This window comes from Vulpes lagopus, chromosome 12, assembly GCF_018345385.1.
Source record: "Vulpes lagopus strain Blue_001 chromosome 12, ASM1834538v1, whole genome shotgun sequence".
Lineage (NCBI taxonomy): Eukaryota > Metazoa > Chordata > Mammalia > Carnivora > Canidae > Vulpes > Vulpes lagopus.
Genome location: NC_054835.1, coordinates 63,031,544 through 63,050,995, shown reverse-complemented (window position 1 = coordinate 63,050,995; position 19,452 = coordinate 63,031,544). Strand labels below are relative to the sequence as shown.

Below are 19,452 nucleotides of genomic sequence, written 5' to 3'. Positions count from 1 at the left end.
CGCCGCCTCCCGGGCTGCGGGGAGCGGGGAGCGGGGGGCGGGGAGCGCCTCCGTCCGCGCCCGGGCTGCGCTGCGGCCCCTCCCCCCGCCCTCCCCGCGGGGAGCCGCGCGGCCGCCCACGAGCCGCTCGCACTTGCCCGCCGTCGCCCGAGAGCAGCGGCCGCTGCAGCCCCAGCTCCTGCTCCAGCCCCAGCTCCTGCTCCAGCTCCTGCTCCTCCGCCTCCTGCGCCTCCTCCGCCTCCGCCCGCGCGCCGCTTCCCCGATGGAGCCCGAGCGCCGCCGCCGCCGCCGCCGCCGCCGCCCCGAGCCCTGAGCGCGGACGCCGCGGCCCGAGCGAGCCCCGACGCGCGGGGCCGGGGAGCGGGAGGCGCCGGCCGGCGGGGGCAGCGGCGGCGCATGGCCCTCCAGGACCCGGGCGAGGGCGGCGGCGGCGGCGGCGGCGGCGGCGCGGTGCTGCCCATCAGCGAGATGCTGGCGGCGCCCGCCGCCCCGGGGCCCCGCGCGCCGTCGCCCTTCCCCGAGGTGGTGGAGCTGAACGTGGGCGGGCAGGTGTACGTGACCCGGCACTCGACGCTGCTCAGCGTCCCGGACAGCACGCTGGCCTGCATGTTCGCGCCCGCCAGCCCCCGGGCCGGCGCCCGCCGCAGGGCCGAGCTGCCCCGGGACAGCCGCGCGCGCTTCTTCATCGACCGCGACGGCTTCCTGTTCAGGTACGTGCTGGACTACCTGCGCGACAAGCAGCTGGCGCTGCCCGAGCACTTCCCCGAGAAGGAGCGGCTGCTGCGCGAGGCCGAGTACTTCCAGCTGGCCGACCTGGCCAAGCTGCTGGCGCCCAAGGTCACCCGGCGGGGCTCGCTCCACGACGAGGGCTGCCAGAGCGACCTGGAGGACAGCGGCTCCCCGGGCAGCGGCTCGGGGGGCGGGGGCGGGGGCCCGGCGGCGGCGGCGGGGGCGGCGGGGGCGGCGGGGGCGGGCGGCCGGCGCTCGGGCTTCCTGACGCTCGGCTACCGCGGCTCCTCCGCCGCCGCGCGGGAGCTCCAGGCCGACGCCCGGTTCCGGCGCGTGGCGCGCATCCTGGTGTGCGGGCGCATCGCGCTGGCCAAGGAGGTGTTCGGGGACACGCTCAACGAGAGCCGCGACCCCGACCGGCCGCCCGAGAAGTACACGTCCCGCTTCTACCTCAAGTTCACCCACCTGGAGCAGGCGTTCGACCGCCTGTCCGAGGCCGGCTTCCACATGGTGGCGTGCAACTCCTCGGGCAGCGCCGCCGCCGCCAGCCAGTACCGCGACGACAAGGTCTGGAGCAGCTACACCGAGTACATCTTTTTCCGTAAGTTCCCTGCTCCTCCCACTTGCGGCGGCTCGCCCCCCCCCCCACCCGGGCGGGTGTACTGGGCGGGGGGGGGGGGGCGCTCAGGGCCCGGGCAGGTGTCCCGACGGGGCAGGTGTCCCGGGCAGGGGCTGGGTCACTAGGGGGACGAAGGGCTTAGAGCCCGGGCTGGAGCCCTGATGGGGCAGGTGTCCCGGAGGGGAGCTTGGTCACTATCAGAGCTCGGGGCTCGGAGCCCGGGTTGGAGCCTTGATGGGGCAGGTGTCCCGGAGGGGAGCTGGGTCACTACTGGGGATGAGGGGCTTAGAGCCCGGGCTGGAGCCCTGATGGGACAGGTGTTCTGGAGGGGAGCTTGGTCACTATCAGAGCTCGGGGCTCGGAGCCCGGGTTGGAGCCTTGATGGGGCAGGTGTCCCGGAGGGGAGCTGGGTCACTACTGGGGATGAGGGGCTTAGAGCCCGGGCTGGAGCCCTGATGGGACAGGTGTTCTGGAGGGGAGCTGGGTCACTACCGGGGATGAGGGGCTTAGAGCCCGGGCTGGAGCTCTAATGGGGCAGGTGTCCCGGAGGGGAGCTGGGTCACTACCGGGGATGAGGGGTTAGAACCCGGGCTGGAGCCCTGATGGGGCAGGTGTCCCGGAGGGCAGCTCGGTCACTATCAGGGCTCAGGGCTCGGAGCCCTGATGGGTTAGGTGTCCTGGGGGGGGGGAGGTTGCTTACTCCGGGCCGAGGGGCTTTCCCTGTACGGTTGGTCACGCAGCGCACGCGTTGGACGGGCTCGCGCCCTGGGAGCTGCCTCGGGTCCCCGTGGTCCGCGGGTGGGGGTCGGGGTCGGGGGTCGCGAGCGTGCCCTCCCCAGCCGGTCCCTTCCTGAAGTTCTTGGTTTTGCCCCCGGGCGCCGGAGGGCGCGGGGGAGACGGGAGCGCGGCGCTGGGCTCGGGCGGGATTGGGGTGGGGGAGCCGCGGGGGGCTCGGTGGGCCCCCCCCCGGGTTGTCTGCAGGCGGTGCGGGGCTGGCGCGAGGGTCACCGCGGCAGATGCTCCCGAGCGCCCCAGGCCCAGGCGGGCAGCGGCGGGCGGGACCCAGGTGCGCTCCCCCGGCGGCCCCGCACCCCGGCGGAGGGACCCGGAGCGCAGGTGCCTTCAGCCGCGCGGGGGCAGGTTAGGGACCGGCGCGTGCGCGCGCGGCTGTGCCGTTGTGCCCCCCCCCCCGGGCACCTCAGGTGCAAAAGGGGGACCGAGCCCACTTTCCCGGGGCGCGGGGGGGGCCGTGAGCTTCCGAAACCGGAGAATGAGCGTGAGGCTTTGGGAAGCGTTTGGCGCGGCGCTGCGTGCAGGGGCTCCCCGGGATCAGGGACTACGCCCGGTGTCCCTGGGGCTGGGGGCTGGGGCCTGGGGGGGTGGCAGTCGGCGATGCTTGGAGGACGCGGGGCGGCCACCACCAGGGGGATGTTAGGACAAGGGAAGAGCCCGCCGGGGTGGCGGCAGGAACAGCATGGGCAGCTCGCTTGTCGGCTTAGGGAGAGTCTCCTTGACAGCCTGGGGTAGAGACCAGCCTTCCTTGGGGCTGTTTCTTTTGGGAATTCACTCCCTGTTTGGAAACTGGACCGTTTACTATTGCACTTCATGTAACTGGAGAAGTGGAAAGGGCTTTTTATTTATCATCTACTATCTATCTATCATCTATCTATCTATCTATCTATCTATCTATCTATCAATCATCTATCATTTATCATCTATCTAATCTGTCTAATTTATCATCTATCATCAATCTATCATCTATATCTGTCATCTATCTGTTTATGCACAGGTGCAAGCTTGATATTGGAAGGTACGCATTGGTATATCTTAGTAATCTGGGAGGTAGTATGACAAAGCCCCCACACGCTGGGCTTGACTGTTGGATGGGTCCTATTTAATAGAGCTGGATTTCCCCTGAAAACTATTTCCCAGAGGAGCGGAGAAAGTGCCCATGGAAGTCGCAGAGAAGGACACGCTTGTCCTCCTTATATCAAAGTATTATTTGTTGCACAGTGTAAAGTTTGCTGGAGAAGTTGCCTAAAGGAAGGTGATAGTTTATTGCTTATGTAAAGTTGGGATCTCTTCTATGTATATTAAGGAATTAAGACATGTGTTCTTTAGCGTCCCAGGTTACATTTTATCCTTTGTCAAGAGTAGGACCTTTATTAACATTATGGCTCTTAAGCATTTATGTCATTCCAACGTGGATATTTTTCCAGGCATCTTAGGATGAGATGAACTTTTGACTCTCTTACGGCTAGAGGGTTTTTGTTAGAAAAGATACGAGCATCAGTGCTCAGTGGTTAAGATTCTTGCATTTTGGGATCTTTCACAAGTGTTGGCCTCTCTTTGTTCCCTGGAGAGTTGTGGACTTGAACACGTTCATTGCTTTATGCAGAGACCATAGGTTGTCTCCAGATTATGAAAACATCCCTTTAAAATAGTTTGTTGCAGTGGGAAACTCAAGCAATTTAACTATTTAGGTAATCTGAGATATTTGGAATTTAGGATATTTAACTTCTGGAGCCAGAGGAAGTGTCAAACAAAACAAAATATCCATATTTTTAGTAACTATGTGCAGAGTGGTCACATAACTAACGAGTTCTGAGCTTCATTCATAAAAGTCCTAGGAATCTAAGCACTCCATAGCCTTCTTCACTGATTATTCTATAGGGGGGGGGATACACATTCCCAGGTTAAATAATGTTATGAAGTGTATTCTAGTCATCGACTAACCAAATGCAATATAAAACAAACCAATTTGTGATGTAAATTTATCTTGAATCCTATTGCATATGCACTTATTTTTTTGTTTTGTGTAGATTGTAGCATATTTTCACAGATTTTTTTTTTTTTTTGCACAGGATTTCTTTTAATATTGGTGAATGAGCATACACTGTAAAAATTTTTTATATTTCCTTTCCCTTCAGCTTAGGTAATGATATAAGTATATGGAATATAATAATTTTGTTTAGCAGTCTCTATGTAAAAAAAAAGTGTTATTCATAAAAACAAAATTATTGGGTGAACTTATGTGCCGTGTTTTAAAAGGCAGAAAGGGATCTTCTTATTTTTTATTTCCCCTTTGACACAGTTTTTTCAACCAATATTTATTTTAGCGTATGACATGTATCACTCATTTTAACACTTTTTAAAATTCAGGCTGTGTGTGAAATTAGCAGCATGAAGCTGCTCTGCAAACTGTAGAATTGTAGTTTACACACTGGGCCATCAAATTTAGCTCCATCGATTGTAGCTCCTCACTCCCTCTCCCCCTTGGCCCCTGAGTTTCTATACAGAGGGGAAGACAGCGGCGGATGGTTCAGTAATCCCAGACACTGCCAATTTACCAATTGTGTGATCCGGGTTAAATTATTTACTTCTTCTACGTCTCCATTCCTCTACCTGTATAGTGGGGGTTATTATAGTACCAGTGTTAGAGGATTTGAGAATACACGTAGAGTGCTTAGACCAGCGCTTGACATGTGGTAAAGGCTTAACAAATGTTAGAGGTTTCGATGAAGAGTCATATCACACAGAGTTTATTATTCTTCCCAATCTTAAATTTTAACTCTGTTATAAGTATAGTCAATTTAATTAATGTTTTTTTTTTAATTTTATTTATTTATGATAGTCACAGAGAGAGAGAGAGAGGCAGAGACACAGGCAGAGGGAGAAGCAGGCTCCATGCACCGGGAGCCCGACGTGGGACTCGATCCCGGGTCTCCAGGATTGCGCCCTGGGCCAAAGGCAGGCGCCAAACCGCTGCGCCACCCAGGGATCCCCTATAGTCAATTTAATTAATTAAAGTTAACCAGGAAATGGTTTTGCAATTAACTGACAGCAGAATAAAGTCTCAAAGGTTTGACAGGACCGGGTTAATAACAAGTTCGTCCTTAGAACTTGGATTTTCCAGGCCAAGTTCAAGCCATCTGGGTTTGCCAGTCATACTACAGTTAGGTTTTTTGGGTCGACTCCAACAGAACTCTCTTCTGATTCAGGGCCAAGAAGTGTTTTAATGCTTTCTACCAGAACGTGAAAGTTTGGTAATATTTTCTGACAAACACTGAGCGAGATTCATGATCTCCTTAAGTGCTTGTACCCAAGTCATTGGGTTCCGATGCTCAAGGTTATATACAGGCTATTAAACATTAAATACCAACTTCATTTGGCTAGATGGACGCTTTTATCTATTCTCAGAGTTGACTCATTATTTCACCTAGTCCTTTAGGCTCCGCAGCCTATACCAATGGTATTACCATTCCATACTCCCCTTTTAACACTGAAGATTGTCCTTTCTTGAAAGAAAGAGGAGTGGTTTTTGTGTTTTCTGGTTTTTTTGGGTGTGTGTGGGGCGTGTCTGCTAGATGTGCTTGTGGCTATTTTCAGCTCCATCTGGAATACAAGATATTTTACGTTGGCATTTTGTACTACGTGGACAATAAATGGTTATAGGCTTGGTATGTGCCATGCGGACTACTCAGAGTTAGGTCCTTTGTCCTCATCATCAGTGTGCCTACGCAGATATTTAAGCTCTTAAAGTGCTTCTGTTTTGTATTCCATATGTTGGTCGAGTAATATTTGGTGTGAAAGTATACATTTCTTGAAGGTGCATTTGATTTTCTTTGTTTGGTATGCATACTTTCTGTCGTGGTATGTGAGAGTGCCGGAACTAGGAATTAATGCGATTACTGAACAGAGTTATGAATTCTCATTTGCATGGATTTTCATAACTACTCTTTCAAATCTATTTTGGGTTATTTGTGTTGGGTTGAAGTAGCTAGTTGAGTTGAAAATATTCAAATAGTCCTTCAGTCCTATGTGAGGAGGCCTGTGTAGCCAAAGCTTTCTAAAAAACATCTTTAAAACGTCCCTCTATTTAGATGCATACCTTTAGAGTTTTAGATTGTTTTCTGGTCTAAACGTGGGTTCTACTTTTACCACCAAACATTGTATGGAAAAGAATTTTATTAATCGTTTTTTAAAAGGATGGTTCTTTTCCTCCTAAAGAGTTACTAGTTATTTTTATAAATATAATGTGAAAATTTCTTTTGCAATCACGTGACTGAATGACTTCTGAGTCAGTGGAGAAGAAGCAAAAGGAGAGGATGACTTTTTAAACATCAACATCCTGATTTCATGCAAGTAGGTGAAATAATAAAGCGGACAGAAAATGACAAAAACCTTCGAGTGCAAGAAGTCTGGAGGCGGTGCTATGGCATCGGCTCCTGTTTAAGGGCATTAAGCTTTTATGTCTCACATAGTACTGTCTCCGAAGTCGATTTTTTTTTTTTAAGTTATTTATTTACATGAGGGGCGGGGAGGGGCAGAGGAAAGGGAGAGAGGGAAATTCCAGGGGATTCCACGCTGAGCTCAGGGCCCCACACCAGGCTTGACCTCAAGACCCTGAGATCATGACCCAAGCTGAAATCAAAAGTCTGATGCTTAACCAGCTGAGCCACCCAGGTGCCCCAGACTTGATCTTTTTCTGTAGGGTCATGACGTCAGCTTCCTCTGCTACTCCCTACAGCTTCTTATCGGTCAGTCGTTATTCAGATTATGAAGCCGACAGACTGAATGATATAAGTTTTATTGGCAAAGTTCTTTTTCTTTTGTAGCTCAGATTGCCAGAACTCACAGTGTCTGTGTTTGTACACGCACACGCATGTGAGGGTATGCCTCAGTTTAAAAGAATCCCCTGGAAAAAAGAAAAATAATCTGCACGAAAATAAGCACCTATTATTATCTATTTTACTGTCACGAGGTATTAACCAGCATTAGTTAAAAAATCTGGAAATGACTCTCAGCCTGTCATTTGAAAGTAGCTCTTGTTTGATTATGAAAGTAATACGTGCATTTTTAAGAATTTTATAAAAGAAAGTTAAAAAAAAATCACTAACAGTAACTGCTGATAAAATCTTGTTTTCTTCCAGTCTTTTTCCTATGCGCTATACAAATGGTTTACTATGCAAATGATTTGTATGCTGTCTTTGTTTTGTTTGCACATTTATTATACTTAATGACATTTCCCTGTGACATTAACATTTTTTATTGGCATCTTAGATAATACAAGTATAATACATGTCCTTTGCCACAGATGGTATTATATATTATAAATAAGTGTTGGTGTTAAATATTTCCCTTGTAAGCTTAGAAGATAGTTGATTCTTTTTCAAAATACAGAATGTGTAATAAAAAGAACATTTACCGTGACCTAATTTTGTGATGTATTTTACACTACTTATTTACTTCTCATAACATTCCTTGACCTTGGTTCCCTGCCACTCCTGTTAGGAAGCTATGATTTGAAAAGGTTACGTAACATCCGTGCGTCGTAGACCTATATGGGACTGAGATGGAGTTTGAGTAGTTCTTTCTTCAAAGCCCTTCCTCCTAAACATAAAAATTATACCTGTTTCATGCAATCAATTTGACAAGTATATTTCATTGTCTACTGAGTACTTACAACTTAGCTCTATAAGCAAACAAAGAAGGTAGTGTGAACTATATCTGAATCAAATATTTCTACGTTAAATTTCCATAAGAATATAGTAAATAAATATTTTTTGTCTTTGCTTGATAAAAGGTTAATTTTTATTGAATAAGGCTACCATATTTATGAATGTTTTTTAAACTAAAGAAAACAAACCATTTGACTCAATTTAGCACTTTTTTGGGGGAATAAGTAGTATTTATAGGTTAAACCGGCTTGAATTTAGACAGTGCTATGGTAGTCAGTCACATACTCCTTTTCTTTTTTCTTTTTCTTTCTTTTTTTTTTTTTTAAGATTTTATTTATTTGAGAGAGAGAGAAAGCACAGAAGGAGAGGGAAGCAGGCTCCCCGCTGAGCAGAGAGCCCATGTGGGGCTTGATCCCAGGACCCTGAGATCATGACCTGAGCTGAAGGCAGACACTTAGGGACTGAGCCCCCCAGGCGCCCCACATACTCCTTCCCTATAGAAAATTCATTTTCACTTGCTGTGTGAGAGCTCATTTTATATGTCCTATTCTTAGAAGGTGGCATACCCAAGAGGCTATTTTAGTTGAAATCAATTTTGTTAATTACATATAGTCAATTGGTTCTGGATATTGGTTAATGACATTAAATTATATACTTAATATAATTAACTTCAAAACAGTATTAAATACCAGCTGGGTATTGAGATTGACTTTTGGTATTTCTGAAGCCTTACTGTGGGAATACGTATATATACGTAAATAATATGTCTTTTGTATTTAAATGTGTATCTGAAGGACTGGGAAAGTAGCATTTTAGGTTACCCTTCAGTTTACACTTACAGGTGTCATGCTTTAAACCCGCTTTTTTTTTTTTTTTTTTAATTTTTATTTATTTATGATAGTCACAGAGAGAGAGAGAGAGAGAGAGAGAGAGGGGCAGAGACACAGGCGGAGGAAGAAGCAGGCTCCATGCACCGGGAGCCCGATGTGGGATTCGATCCCGGGTCTCCAGGATCGCACCCTGGGCCAAAGGCAGGCGCCAAACCGCTGCGCCACCCAGGGATCCCTAAACCCGCTTTTGAATGAACTTCAAGGTATTGGAGTGACCTGTCAGCATCCCACGGGACGTGCTGGTGGCTCTTCTAATCGAGTTCATTCTTTCATGAGTGAGAGGCTTTGCCGTCAGAGGTTTGGAAAGGAGTTCCCTAGAGAGGAGAACGACTTCATTCATTGGGTTTCAAAGTTACTCTAACAGGTTAAGTTACTTTGCAGGTCCTAAGGGTGATGGTGAACCTCCCTAGCTGCTGACTCGAATAGACCGGTCTCGTCCCTCTCCATTGTAAACTTCCCATCATTCATTTTTGTGTGCGAGCATCTCATGCAACCGAATGATCCTACAAGGCTAGGTGTATTTTGCACCTTCGAAATCAAAAGTAGATGGGGTATTTCATGCTGAGCTTGTATTACTTGCAAGTTTGCGTCCTAACTAACCCATTGGGTCTTCTTAAGTGTATTCCTTGGTATCAAAGTCATGCGACACTGGGTGGCCCTTGCGGTGGAGTCATTTTGCCCTCAGTCTCTCCGCTTGCCTAGGTGTGGGACCCTTACTACTGCATTTCTACAATATGTAATTTCCTTTCTCTCCCTTTATTCCTTTCTTGATAGATCTCATTTTCCCTAACTTTATTGAGACATCACTGACATGCAACGTTTAGAAAGTTTAAAGTATACATGTTGATTTAAAATTTTTTTTATATTTTACTTTTATTCATATCTATTTTCATTTATATTTTTTACATTACTTTTTTATATTTAAATTCAGTTTGCTAACATATAGTATAACACCCAGTGCTCATCCCATCAGGTGCCCTTCTCAGTGCTTGTCACGCAGTCACCCTGTCCCCCCTGCCCACCTTCCCTTGCACAACCCTCTGTCTGTTTCCCAGAATTAGGAGGCTCTCATGGTTTGTCTCCCTCTCTGATTTTCCCCACTCAGTTCCCCTCCTTTCCCTTATAATCCCTCTCACTGTTTCTTATATTCCCCGTATGAGTGAAGCCATATGATGATACAGCATGTTGATTTGATGCATTTATGTATTGATGAGCACTATGGTGTTGGCCAGTGCCTCACTATCACATAATTACCATTTCCTTTTATGGGGTCAGAGTGTTTAAGATCTACTTTAACAGTTTTCAAGTATATGATACGGTATTTATTGTTAACTATAATCACAGTGCTGTGGGTTAGGTTCCCAGAACTTAATCATCTGATGATTGGAAGCTTGTACCCTTTGACTGACATCTCCCCATTTCCCCCATCTGTCAGTGCTTGGTAACCACAGTTCTCTTCTGTTTCCACAAGCCTTGTTTCCTTAGATTCCATGGTCTAATTGGTATCATAAGGTATTTGTCTTTCTCCGTCTGACTTATTTCATTTAGCCTAATGCCCTCAAGGTGCCTCTGCGTTGCCACAAATGGCAGGATTTCTTCCTTTCTCTTGGCTAGATAATATTCTGCTCCGTATACACCGTACCTGCTGCACCTGTTCATTTACTGATGGACACCTAGGTTGGGTCCATATCTTGGCTAGGGTGACTAGTGCTGCGATAAACACGGGCGTGCAGAGATGGCTTTGAGGTCCTGTCTTCATTTCCTTTGACATGTGACAGTCTCGTTTCATGTTGATCTTCGGCATTTGTCCTCTCCTTGAAAACTGGCACCAAGTCTTTTGTGTTCTCAGCTCCCAGTGCAGTGGCTACTACACATTAAGCACCCAACAAATGTTACTTTTTTGGAAAAAACAGTGCGAATTAATGAATGAGCCAAAGATGTTGGCGGTTCCATGGAGGCAGTTACTGACTTGAGATTTAGTATCACTTTGGCTTATTGCGGGATTACCAGGCTGTACCCCCCCCCCCCACCAAGGGACGAGACCTATGACTAGGAATGAGAGAGATGTTGGATTTAAATGCTGATCTCAGTCAACTTTATGTAATTGTGAATTATGTTATTAGGTATGAATGTATTAGCAAGAGGCAAAGACCTGAGACGTTGTTTCGCAGGTTCCTATGGAGAATGAAAATAAGTAAAAATGTCAAGAAAAATAGGGGTGCAGATTAAAATAATGTCACAAACGAACTTGTTAGCCTTATGAACATATGCACAGAGGCCCACACTCATTTATTTATGTTTAGATGGTATGAAGGATGTTGGGCAAATGCTCCATGCTGCAACCTCTCTGCAACCATGTTGCTGAGGACTTGGTTTTCACAACATGTTAGATGTGGAGAGGCTGCTACCCTCCAGACGTAGTCAGGTCCTGCTATGGTGAAATATAAGACCAGGGATTATCTGACTACACTGTTAGGTATTTGCAAAGGCGAGGACTTGGTTAACTATTTTGGAATCTCCACTCTTAGTTTTTAAAAGGAACCTTAAAATATGCCTAACAGGTATTAGTATTTTATGATTTGCAGTATTTTTTACTTATATGCGTTGACCTTGTGTCAAGGTAGTTAACAATCATCACTCAGCTTTGCTGGCAGTAACAGCACACGCTTTATGATACTGGTGGACGCTCGTTATTTCAATGTTTATCCACCAAATTTAGTTCGATGCTTGTTCAGCAGTTAAACTTAGAATGTTATTTCTACCATATTGTAACCATTCTCATGATAAAATCTATTTCAAGGGGAGAAAGTTAAATACAACAGAAGACTATAAATTTAAAAACCGTATAGTATTGACTTCTTGTCACCAGAAGAGTGGGTGATTTGACCATTCAGTTGTGTTACTTCCATTTCTTTCACGAGTTAAAATAACCAAACCTTGAGCATAGATGGGATTCACAATATATTGCTTTTTCTCATCATTTTGGATAGTTAGAAAGCTGTAGTTTCTGGCGTAAGGAGGATAGGGAGAGCAGTAGTGTGTTTAGGGGGAGACAGTACCAGAATCTGCTGGTTCCCACTCCGAAGAAGTAAAAACCTTGAACACTATGAATAGTTCCCTACTTTTTGGTCAGATTCCCTGACAGATTCTGAATGGAGCTTTGAGATCTTGGGAAAATAAGTTAATCTCCCTCCGGAAGGGAAAGTGTGGGAAAATGATACTCATGGCTCTGTTATGAGGATTAAATGAAGAAACCAAATAAAAACACTTAGAAGAATATTAGGCACAAATTAAATGCTCAGTGTATGTTAGGATCTCAGATCATGTAACTAATCCCATTTCTGTACATTATTAATTCTCAGCTCCAGATTTCTTCTCTTTTCCTTTTTGAGTAAATTGATCACGGTACCTATTCAGATTGCTCTGAAAAGGTCTCATCATCATCGTTAGTAAATTTTTTTTTTTTAATTTTTTATTTATTTATGATAGTCACAGAGAGAGAGAGAGAGGCAGAGACACAGGCGGAGGGAGAAGCAGGCTCCATGCACCGGGAGCCTGATGTGGGATTCGATTCCGGGTCTCCAGGATCGCGCCCTGGGCCAAAGGCAGGCGCCAAACCGCTGCGCCACCCAGGGATCCCATCGTTAGTAAAATTTTTACAAAAATTATTGACCTACAAAGTATAAAACCAATGTCAGAATATCATTAAAGTAAATTCATTCTAGTTGGTTCTTCGTTGCTTAGGAACAAAATTATACTTTTTAAAAAAAATTATTTTATTTTATTTATTTATTTTTTTTTAAATTATACTTTTCTAGGTTTAGTGCTGGCCACTGGTCAGTTTGGACACAATTTACAAGAATGCTGGCATTCACTGGTTATTGTCTCAAACTATGGTCTGTATTTAGGTAAAGCACCTCTTAATCATATTTCATATTTGTATTTCCGGTGAATGCATTTTGATTTGATTTTCAGCAATTTTGTGCAAGCGAACAAATTGTTAGAGGGCCAGGTGGGCTCTAACATTGCTCAGAGTTTGGGCACTTGGCCAAAAATTTTAGGCTAGAAATTGGATTTAAGTATGTTATTTCTGCAATTTTGAGAAAACCGTGTGTGCTTTCAACTCATCAGCTCCTATTGAAACTCTGCTACCACTTGGAATGTCAGTTTTTTAGTTGCTGGAAGCCCAGGTATTTGAAGGGAGCCGGGAGATGTGCGGCAGAAGCTGCGTCTAGGAGGTCTCTTTACACATGGAGGGTGATGGATCATACATGTGATTCCAGTGACTTCTGTGTTATTTCTAAGTTTAGGGTGTCCAGTGTGTTACTTTGACACGTTTATATGCTGTATTGTGATTGCCCGGGTGTCAATAGTCACCACGTTACCCGGTTAGAGTGCAGTTGGCGGTTAGATCCTTGGGGCTTAATTGCACGGGCTGCGGTTTGCACCATTACACACCATCGTTCTTAGTGCTTCCCCCAACGATCCCCTGTCGTCACCACTTTACTCCATTTTTCACAGGTTTAAGTTTGTAAGATCCCGCGTATAAGTGGCGCCGTAGGGTCCTCGTCTTTGTCCTACACAAAGGTGCTTAGTTAGCCCAGGTTGCTAGGGTGACGTGCTCCAGGCGCCTCCGGGTGCTCACAGTCAGCAGTAGGTCCCTCCGGCTGGCGGCTGACGGTGCCACGCCGTGTGCACCTGCCACACCTCTTCAGTGCGTTTATGCCCTAGTGGACATGTCCACACCTTCCCGCCGAGGCCCTGTTTTCACTCCCTTTGGGGATAAACTCAGGAATGGAATTGCTGGATTGTGTGGCAGATTTTTAATTCTTCGAGAAACCTCTGCCTTGGTTTCCTTAGTAGTCGGACCGATGTTTGTGGGTCCCACCAACGATATGAGGGGGTGCCTTCCTCACCATGTTCTTGCCAACACCTGCTGTCATTAGCACATGACAGATGGCCATTTAGCAGATGTGAGGTGATGTCTCATTGTTGTTTTGATTTGCATGTTTCTCATGATCAGTCACGTTGAGCGTTTTTCATTTGCCTTTTGGCCATTTTGGTACCCTCTTTGGAAAAATGTCTGATTAGTTCTGTCCATTTTAAAATTACACTGTTCACTTTTTATTAAATTAACTGAGTTCTTTACATATTTTTGATTTTAATCTCTTTTCCAAGATATTGTTGGCAAATATTCTTTCTTTATTTTTTCTTTCTTTCTTTCTTTCTTTCTTTCTTTCTTTCTTTCTTTCTCTCTTTCTTTCTTTCTTTCTTTCTTTCTTTCTTTTTCTTTCCTGTCTTTTTCTTTCTTCTTTTTCTCTCTTTTTTCTTTTCTTTTCTTTTCTTTTCTTTCTTTTCTTTCTTTTCTTTTCTCTTTTCTTTTTCTTTATTTCTTTCTTTTCCTTTATTTTTTTCCCTGTGCAGAAGCTTTTGAGTTTGATGGAGTTCCATTTCTTGATTTTTTGCTTTTGTCGTTTGTCTTTGGGCATCCCATCCAAAATATCATTGCCGAGACCGATATCAATCAGCTTCTGCCCTGTGTTTTCTTTTATTTTTCTTAACATGTAAAAAAATATTGAACTATAACTGCCATACAATGTTATATTGTTTCAGGTGTACAACATGTTGGTTGGACCATTCTATACCTTGCTCAGTACTTATCACAGTAAACGTAGTCACCGTTTGTCACCATACGATGTTATTGAAATCTTCTTGACTATATTCCCTGTGCTGTACTTTTCATCTTGGTGACTTCTTTATTTTATAAGTGGGGGTTTGTAACTCTTACTCTCCTAGATCTATTTTGCTCATCCTCTTGTAACCACCAGTTTTTTCTCTGTATTTCAGAGTCTTTTTGTTTGCTCATTTTTTTTTTTTAGATTCCACATGTAAAGTAAAATCATATGGTATTTGTCTTTCTCTGACTTAGTTCACTTAGGTTAATACCCTCTGAGTCCATCCACATTATTGCAAATGGTAAGATCTCCTTCTTTCTCATGGCTGAGAAATATTCTACTGTATATATACCACATCTTGTTTATCTGTTCATCTACGGATGGACTCTTGAGTTGCTTCCATGTCTTGGCTTTTTGTAAATGATGCTATAATAAACACAGGGTTGTGTGTGTGTCTCTTTGAATTGGCATCTCTGTTTTCTTTTGGGTGGTGGAATTACTGGATCATGTTATATTTCTATTTTTAATTTTTTGAGGAACTTCCGTACTGCTTTTCAGTTGGTTGCACCAATTTACATTCCCATGAGTAGTGCACGAGGGTTCCCTTTACTCCACATCCTTGCCAATACTTGCTATTTCTTGTCTTTTTGGTACTGGCCATTCTAATGGGCGTGAGATGACAGCTCTCAGTGATTTTGATTTGCGTTTCCCTGATGATTAGTGATGTTGAACATCTTCTCAAGTGTCAGTTGGCTATCTGTATGTCCTCTTTGGAAAAATGTCTATTCAGATCATCTGCCCAATTTTTAATCAGATTTTTTTTCTTGGTGTTCATTTGCATGATTTTAATAATGTATTTTGGATATTAGCGTCTTACTGGATATATTATCTGCAAATATCTTCTCTTACTCATTAGATTGCCTTTTTGTTTTGCTGATGCTTTCCTTACCTATATGCAGGGTTTTTTTTAAAAAAAGATTTTATTTATTTATTCATGAGAGAAATAGAGAGAGGCAGAGACACAGGCAGAGGGAGGAGCAGGCTCCATACAGGGAGCCTGACATGGGACTCGATCCTGGGTCTCCAGGATCATGCCCTGGGCCCAAGGCAGTGCCAAACCGCTGAGCTACCCGGGCTTCCCTATATGAAGTTTTTTGTTGTTGTTGTTGTTTTTTTTTTTAGTGTAGTCTCAATAGTTTGTTTTTATTTTATGTTATTATCTTGAGCATAGTTGACACCCAATGTTACATTAGTTTCAGGTGTACAACTTACCCATTTGAGGAGTTTATACATTAGGCTGTGTTCACCAAGTATAGCCATCATCTGTCCTGTTACATCACTATTACAATATCATTTACTATTCCTTATGCTGCACATTTTTTTTTTTTGCTTTTGTTTCCCTTGCCTGAGGAGACAGAGCTATAAAGATGTTGCCAAGGCTGACATCCAAGAGATTACTGCCTGTGTTTCATTTTAGGACTTTTATGGTTTCGGGTCTCCCATTTAGGTGTTTAATCCATTCTGAGTTTATTTTTGTGCATGGTGTATTAAAGTGATTCACTTGCATTCTTCTGCATGTGGCTGTCCAGTTTTCCTAAAACATTTGTTGAAGAGACTGTCTTTTCTGTATATTTTTGCTTCCTTTCTTGTAGATTAGTTGACTGTATAAATAGGTATGGGTTCATTTCTGACCTGTATCCTTTTCCATTGATCTAAGTGTCTGCTTCTGTCCCAGGACCATACTGTTTTGATTACTACACCTTTGTAAAACATCTTGAAATCTCAGATTTTTGTGATATTCCAGCTTTGTTCTTTTTTCTCAAGATTACTTTGGCTATTTAAGGTCTTTTGTGGCTTCACACAAATTTTAGAGTTATTTTTTCTAGTTCTGTGAAAGATGCTACTGGTATTTTAATAGAGATTGCATTAAATCTGTAGTTTGCTTTGGGTAGTATGGATATTTTAATGCTATAATTATTCTAATCCATGAGCCTGGTATATCTTTTCATTTGTTTGTATTATCTTCAATTTCTTTAATCAGTGTCTTATAGTTTTCAGAGTACAGGTCTTTTCCCTCTTTGGTTAAATGCATTCCTAGGTGTCTTATTCTTTTCAGTATAATGGTAAATAGGGTTGTTTTCTTAATTTCTCTTTCTGCTACTTTATTCTCTGTGTATAGCAATGCAGCAGATTTCTGTATATTAATTTTATTTCATTTTTTATTTTTTTATTTTTTTTAATATTTTATTTATTTATTCATGAGAGACACAGAGAGAGGGAGAGGCAGAGACACAGGCAGAGGGAGAAGCAGGCTCCACGCAGGGAGCCCGATGTGGGACTCGATCCAGGGACTCCAGGATCATGCCCCGGCCGAAGGCAGGCACGAAACTGCTGAGCCACTCAGGGATCCCCTGTATATTAATTTTATATCCTGCAACTTTACTGAATTCATTTATTAGTTCACATAGTTTGTTGGTGGAGTCTTTAGAAGTTCTATGTATAGTGTCATGTTATCTGCAGTTAGTGAAAGTTTTACTTCTCCCTTGCCAATTTGGATGCCTTTTATTTCTTTTTCTTATCTGATTGCTACAGCCAGCACTTCTGATACTGTGTTGAATAAAAGTTGTGGGAGTGGACATCCTTGTCCTTTCTCTGATCTTAGAAGAAAAGTTCTCAGTTATCCACCATTGAGTATGGTGTTAGCTATGGGTTTTTCATATATGCCCTTTACTATGTTGAGATATGTTCCCTCTAAACCCACTTTGTTGAGTTTTTTTTTTTATCATGAAAAGATGTTGAATTTTGTCAAATGATTTTTTTCTGCATCTATTGAGATGGTCATATGTTTTTTATATCATACTATTTTTTTTGTTATAAATGTCTAGGCGTGATTGTGTGTGTGTACATATGGGAATTTTTTTTTTTTTTTGAGGAACATCAGTATAACTCCATGGACACTGTGGGCAATTAAAAATGTTTGCCCTCTGAACTGTGGTTGAATAAAGACATTTATTTTAGAAAAATGCAATACTGCTATTGATCTTAACCTTTTGTTGAACTTGTCTTTTTAAAGACAAACTCAATATTTTGAAAGTTATAATACTTTTTTCTGTATCACACTTGAATCCCTTTCTGAGAAACTTTACCACTTGAAGAAATGAAAAGTCTATTCAAGAGTTCAGATATTGCTATACTCTTATAGATGTGGCCTATTCTGTGTGGAAAAAAAAATTCTCTAGTCACATTAAAACGAAGATGTCTCCTAGTCACCTATGACAGGTATTCCATAATTAAGATTGGATTTGAATTTGAAATGGTTAGGTTGTATTTCTTTTAATTTCAGCCAAGGGAACCTGTGATGGGTTGATTTAGCATGATTCACAGACAGTGATAAAAAGATCCATATTTGTTTTATAACAAGAAGATACGGAATTTGTTAGCAGTTGTTCATGTTGCTGGTAAATGTAGCCATGGATAAATGTGGTAGGAAGTCCAACATTGAAGATTCTGTAGTAGGATCATTTACATTTCTTCTACCGGACTGCTGTATTTCTAAGACATATAAGAACCATTACAAAATTTCAGTTTTTAGTTCCTGTGTTAGGGTGTTTGGATTGTAAAGTAAACTTAGTTATTTTAAGCTATCTGTTTTAAGGCTCCTACCATCAAGCCATATTTATCACAATTATAATTTGGCACATAGCGTTCATACTGAGAAGCTTAATAATACTCAGTATTTGCTAAAACTAAAAAGAAACCAACAACCAACCAACAAACACAAAAAACCAAAAACCAATAACGTATTTACCCATCCTGTTTGTGGTACTTTGTTACTGCAGCCCTAGCAAAGTAATACATCCATTTCAGACTCTTCATGTTGCCATACATCTGGGTTAAGTTTGAAAATACAATGATTTTTAAACTCCCTCTGTTTTGCAGAGGTCTTGGTTACAGAGAATGGACTCCACGCTAGATAATTTAAGCTGGAAAAAAACTTACTGTTAAGTGTAATGTAGATAGCACATGCATTCGTTGGGAGGGCTGAGCTTCCAGCAACGATCCCCAACCACACCGTAGGATAGGGCTGTCCTGGGTGGTGTTGCCGCGCAGTGATGTGGGAATTCAGAATTAGGCAGCTGCTGTAAGGTGCAGGGCCTGGGCACACCATCTCTGCCATGGTCTGTAACCATCATAATAAAATCATCCATGTCCCTGCCTGTCTCTCCTTATGCCTCAGTTCACAGTGTCTGGGTGTGCAATCACCTACGGAACTCTAGTGAAAAGAGAATCTAGAAATATGTCTTTAAAGACGAGAACAGCTTGAGTGGCTCAGTCGGTTAAGAGACTGACTCTTGCTTTCAGCTCAGGTCGTGATCTCAGGGTCAGGATTCCCGGCCCTGCCTGTGCAGGGAGCCTGCTTAAAGAGTCTCTCTCCCTCCCTCTGTCCCCCTCTGCCTCTCCCTCTCTCCCCCACTGCACACTCACTCACATGCTCTCTCTGTCAAAAAAAAAAAAAAACAAAAAAACAAACAAAAAACAAAAAAAAACCAGCAAACATACAACAGAACAGTAATAACGAATCTTTACGCCAAGTTACCAACATTGTTCTATGCGTGTCTATTTCTTATTTTTATTGTTCTTCTTGAGATTTAAACCACTCAGTTAATTATAAACTATACTGGAATTAAAATTAAAAACTGAAAAAAAAAATAAGCCATTCAGTCTCTACCAGTGTGTCCTCATAGACAAACATTCTGATGTATTTAACGTATGCTCTCATATTTTTGTGTTCCTGCAAGATGTGTATTATTTTATTTTCTTAAACTATCAGTGGACATGTACGTTGTTTCTATAAGAGCTTTGTTTTAAAGACTGCTTCATTTTCATGGGCCAACGGGTTATTTGGGTTATTCATCCAACGGGTTATTTCTAACTGCTGCAAGTTCCTTGGCCCGTATTTTACGTGACCAACCTCTGCCTCCACCGATCTACACTCAGATTGCCTCCCTCCTGACAATGGCCAAGTCCCCTCTGCGGTCCGCTGTGAGAATTCTTTGACATATACATCGAGGCAGGCG

General features: G+C 43.8%; 1 protein-coding gene across 1 annotated transcript in view; it reads left to right on the top strand.

The window, feature by feature from the left end:
- The first annotated feature begins 377 nt into the window (after positions 1–377).
- KCTD8 (potassium channel tetramerization domain containing 8) overlaps positions 378–19,452 on the top strand; it is a 225,568-nt gene continuing 206,493 nt past the window's right edge. Inside the window, exon 1 of the mRNA XM_041723848.1 lies at positions 378–1,330. Coding sequence (XP_041579782.1) covers positions 397–1,330 — 934 coding nt within the window. The 5' untranslated portion in view covers positions 378–396. The remainder of the gene's footprint in view (positions 1,331–19,452) is intronic.